The sequence below is a fragment of the Tupaia chinensis genome, unplaced genomic scaffold (assembly GCF_000334495.1).
Source record: "Tupaia chinensis unplaced genomic scaffold, TupChi_1.0 Scaffold149011_1, whole genome shotgun sequence".
In the NCBI taxonomy this organism is placed as follows: Eukaryota; Metazoa; Chordata; class Mammalia; order Scandentia; family Tupaiidae; genus Tupaia; species Tupaia belangeri.
In genome coordinates, this window is record NW_006208857.1 from 151,909 (window position 1) to 154,929 (window position 3,021).

Here is a 3,021-nt window from a genome sequence, read left to right on the forward strand (position 1 = left end):
TGACGATGCCCTGGTACTCTGCCTCGATCCATGGCTTGTGCTTGTTGGCTGGCCCCACCCCAGGGAGAGCAGAAGAAGCACCTATGAGCAGGACCTCCACTCCCAGAAATTCTTATTGACCCAGACAACGCACACCCCAGAACCATCACCCTCTCCACCCCCCGGAGGGACTGTGCAGGAGACAGCGCTGAAGACGAGAACAAGCTCCTACACGGTTAGGTCCCGGTAGGTCGGTAGGCCTTCTCCCACAGCACAGCTGACAGTCTCCACGACCATGGCACGCCCTGGGGGCAAGGAGACCACTTCCTCTCCTGGGAACTACACCCAGAAGATGGGGGAGTCTTCCATAGGGACTTCGTGTGCTGAAGACTGGGAATGGGGGATTCTGGGAGCACCAGCCCCCTTTACCAGGGAAAGGAAAGGGATGGATTAAGGGCAGAGCCAAGATGAGAAAAAGAAGATCTAGAAGTTTCCTAAGTTCCCGATTATCTTTCTCCCTGTCCCCTTCATTGCACCTTCTCCCAGCCAAGCCCCAGCCTGAGGTAGCTCTCCCAGAGCAGAGGAAGGAGAGAGAGAAGAGAAGGTATATAGGACAGAGGGAGGGGGACAGAGAGGGACAGGGACGGAGAGAGGAATCGATGCCAAATGACTGCCTGGACCCAGTACAGCCGACATCCTAGGGGATTATCGAGCTGTCCTAGAAACATGACAAATCCCCTCCCTGCTTCCCACCCCCACACCCAAGAGAACACACGCAGAACCAGCGCACTCGATGCCCTCTGCAGGGCCACCCAGCCCCACGCTCCCTGAACCCCACTTTTCATACAGACCCAGCACGTCATCCCAGCCCTCGGCTGCCACCGTCCCTATGGCCACCGACCAGAACGGGGTGGTGGAAGGTGCACTCGGACTCCAGCTCTCCCCTCTCCTACCAGACGCGGTTGACCTGTGCCACTCCCTAAGATCAAGGGCCTGCTGGCACGGAAAAGAGTGAGGGGGGGCTCAGTGTGTTCCCTTCACCATGCACATCGCCCCTCCGACCTCTGCTGCTTGCTCTAAGTGATCCATCATGCCAGGGCCCGGGCTCCCAGAGTACATCGTGACAGCACGTCAGCTAGACACGGGTGGGGGACATACCACAGAGGGAAACTGAGTCACCGCCGGCTCCTCAGCCCAGTTTCTCCTGGTGTGAGAGCCTTCATTTCCATTCTCCCCTCCAGCCACACCCCAGCAAGCCTCCTGGAGCCTACGCGGCTGCCCTGTCATGCCGGTGACCACCGTACCCACTTCCCTAACGGCTTGGCAGCACAGGAAGTGGCAGGAGGCTGAACAGCCGGGATGAGGTCGGAGACCGAGGTGAGCTCTCCAACCAGACGGAGGAGAGGGTGGCTGGCAGGACAGAGCCCCGCAAGGACAGGGCCAGGCCCTTCCCATGTCCCTCCAACCTGCTCTCCGAGCTTGTCCCTGCTCCTCTCCTCCGGCCACCTGCTGTCTCCATGTCCACTCCCTCCTACTCCCTCCAGGCTCCAGCCTCCCCGTGGGTTCTCCCCTTCCTCGCCTCTCACCCTTCTCCGGGATTTTCCTCTCTCCTGCTTATTCATGCCCCCACCTTCACCCTCTCCATCTTCTTCTCCCCCTCCCACGCCGCCTCCCCTTCTCCCTCTCACCCCCACACACCCACTGCTGCCCTTTCCTGCCTGTCCCCATCATGCCCACCTACCGGAGCCCTCCGCCCCTGACCCCTGCCTCCCCTCCTCCCTGCCCGCCCCTCTGGCTGCCTCACACAGCTGAATTTATCTGCCCTCAGCCAGAGAGGGCAGCTCTGGTAACCCCCAGCCCAGCTGCCGCAGGCGTCAGGGCATGGATGCAGAGGGACACGCAGAGACATACGTGCTCCGAATTGCGAGATGCGGGGAGCAGTGTCTCCCCAGGATGGGCTGGAGATCAAACAGATGGATCCGCCACACACCCAGGGTGTGCGCACGCCCAGCGAGAAGGGAGAAGCGCCCAGAGATGGGTGTCATCTCGGGGGCAAGCTCTTCTGAGATGGAGAGGTCTACCAGCAAGGAGACGGTGGGGAGGGGGAGATGGAGGCCCCAGGACAGGAGTGGGACCAGACGGGCGAAGATCCCCAACAGGGGATGCACATGGTGCAGCTGGACCAGAGGAGGACGTGGCAAGGAGAAGACAGGTCTGAGCAAGCGGGTGGGCCGGTGGGCAGGAAAGACACCACACCTGGCATGTGCCCGAGGGCCTGACACCTGCGCCCACCCCCACCCTCGGCGCCTGCCTGCTGCCCTCTTCGGGAGCAGCCCCCGCCTCACTCACCTTTGTTACAGGAGCTGGAGGGGAGCAGAGAGGCCAGCAACAGGGGCAACAGCAGCAGGGTCATGGTGCGCGAGGGCCAGGGCAGGACCCGGCGATGGCTCTCCCCTGGGAGCCACGAGCCTGTTTTTTCCACCTCGGGGGAGGGATGCAGGGGCTCTCCAGGGAGGACGGGGATGGCGGCGGGCTGCAGGACAGTGACTGGAAGGAGCCGGCCCGCCCGCGCTAGTCCATAAAGCAGACCTGGGCAGACCCCAAGCTGGGAGACTGAGGAGGGGGACTTGCGGTGGCTTCTCGTTCCCTCTCAAGCCCAGCGTCCTCACTCTCTCTCTCACTCCCACCCCATCCCAGCTACTGCAGGATGACGTCAGCAGGCCAGGCAAGGATTGATGGGGCCACCGGCCAATCGGGTGCCTGAGGGGGCCAGGTGCTGCAGGGGGGGAGGGAACCAATGGGACCAGGGAGCAGGGGCGGGAGAACGTGTTAGGGCTTTTTACCCCCGGACTGCAATTCGGGGGAGCAGAGGAACTGCGGGGGCTGGGGGAGATGCTGGAAAGGCACGGAGAGGGTGGGCCGTAAGAGGGACATTGGGAGAATGGGGAAGCGAGAAGCCCGGGGTGGGGGAGGGAGACCTCAACCCAGACCCGAGGCCGGCAGGAGCGGCGGGCCCCACCCCCCCCCCCCCCCGCGCCGCGC

At 63.0% G+C, this 3,021-nt stretch overlaps 1 protein-coding gene across 1 annotated transcript in view; it reads right to left on the reverse strand.

The window, feature by feature from the left end:
- The window catches only part of CLSTN3 (calsyntenin 3), a 33,477-nt gene extending 30,531 nt beyond the window's left edge, over nucleotides 1–2,946 (reverse strand). Inside the window, exons 1-2 of the mRNA XM_006170773.3 lie at nucleotides 2,329–2,946; nucleotides 2–48 (exon numbers count right to left, since the gene is read on the reverse strand). Coding sequence (XP_006170835.1) covers nucleotides 2–48; nucleotides 2,329–2,392 — 111 coding nt within the window. The 5' untranslated portion in view covers nucleotides 2,393–2,946. The remainder of the gene's footprint in view (nucleotide 1; nucleotides 49–2,328) is intronic.
- Between the last annotated feature and the right edge of the window lie 75 nt (nucleotides 2,947–3,021).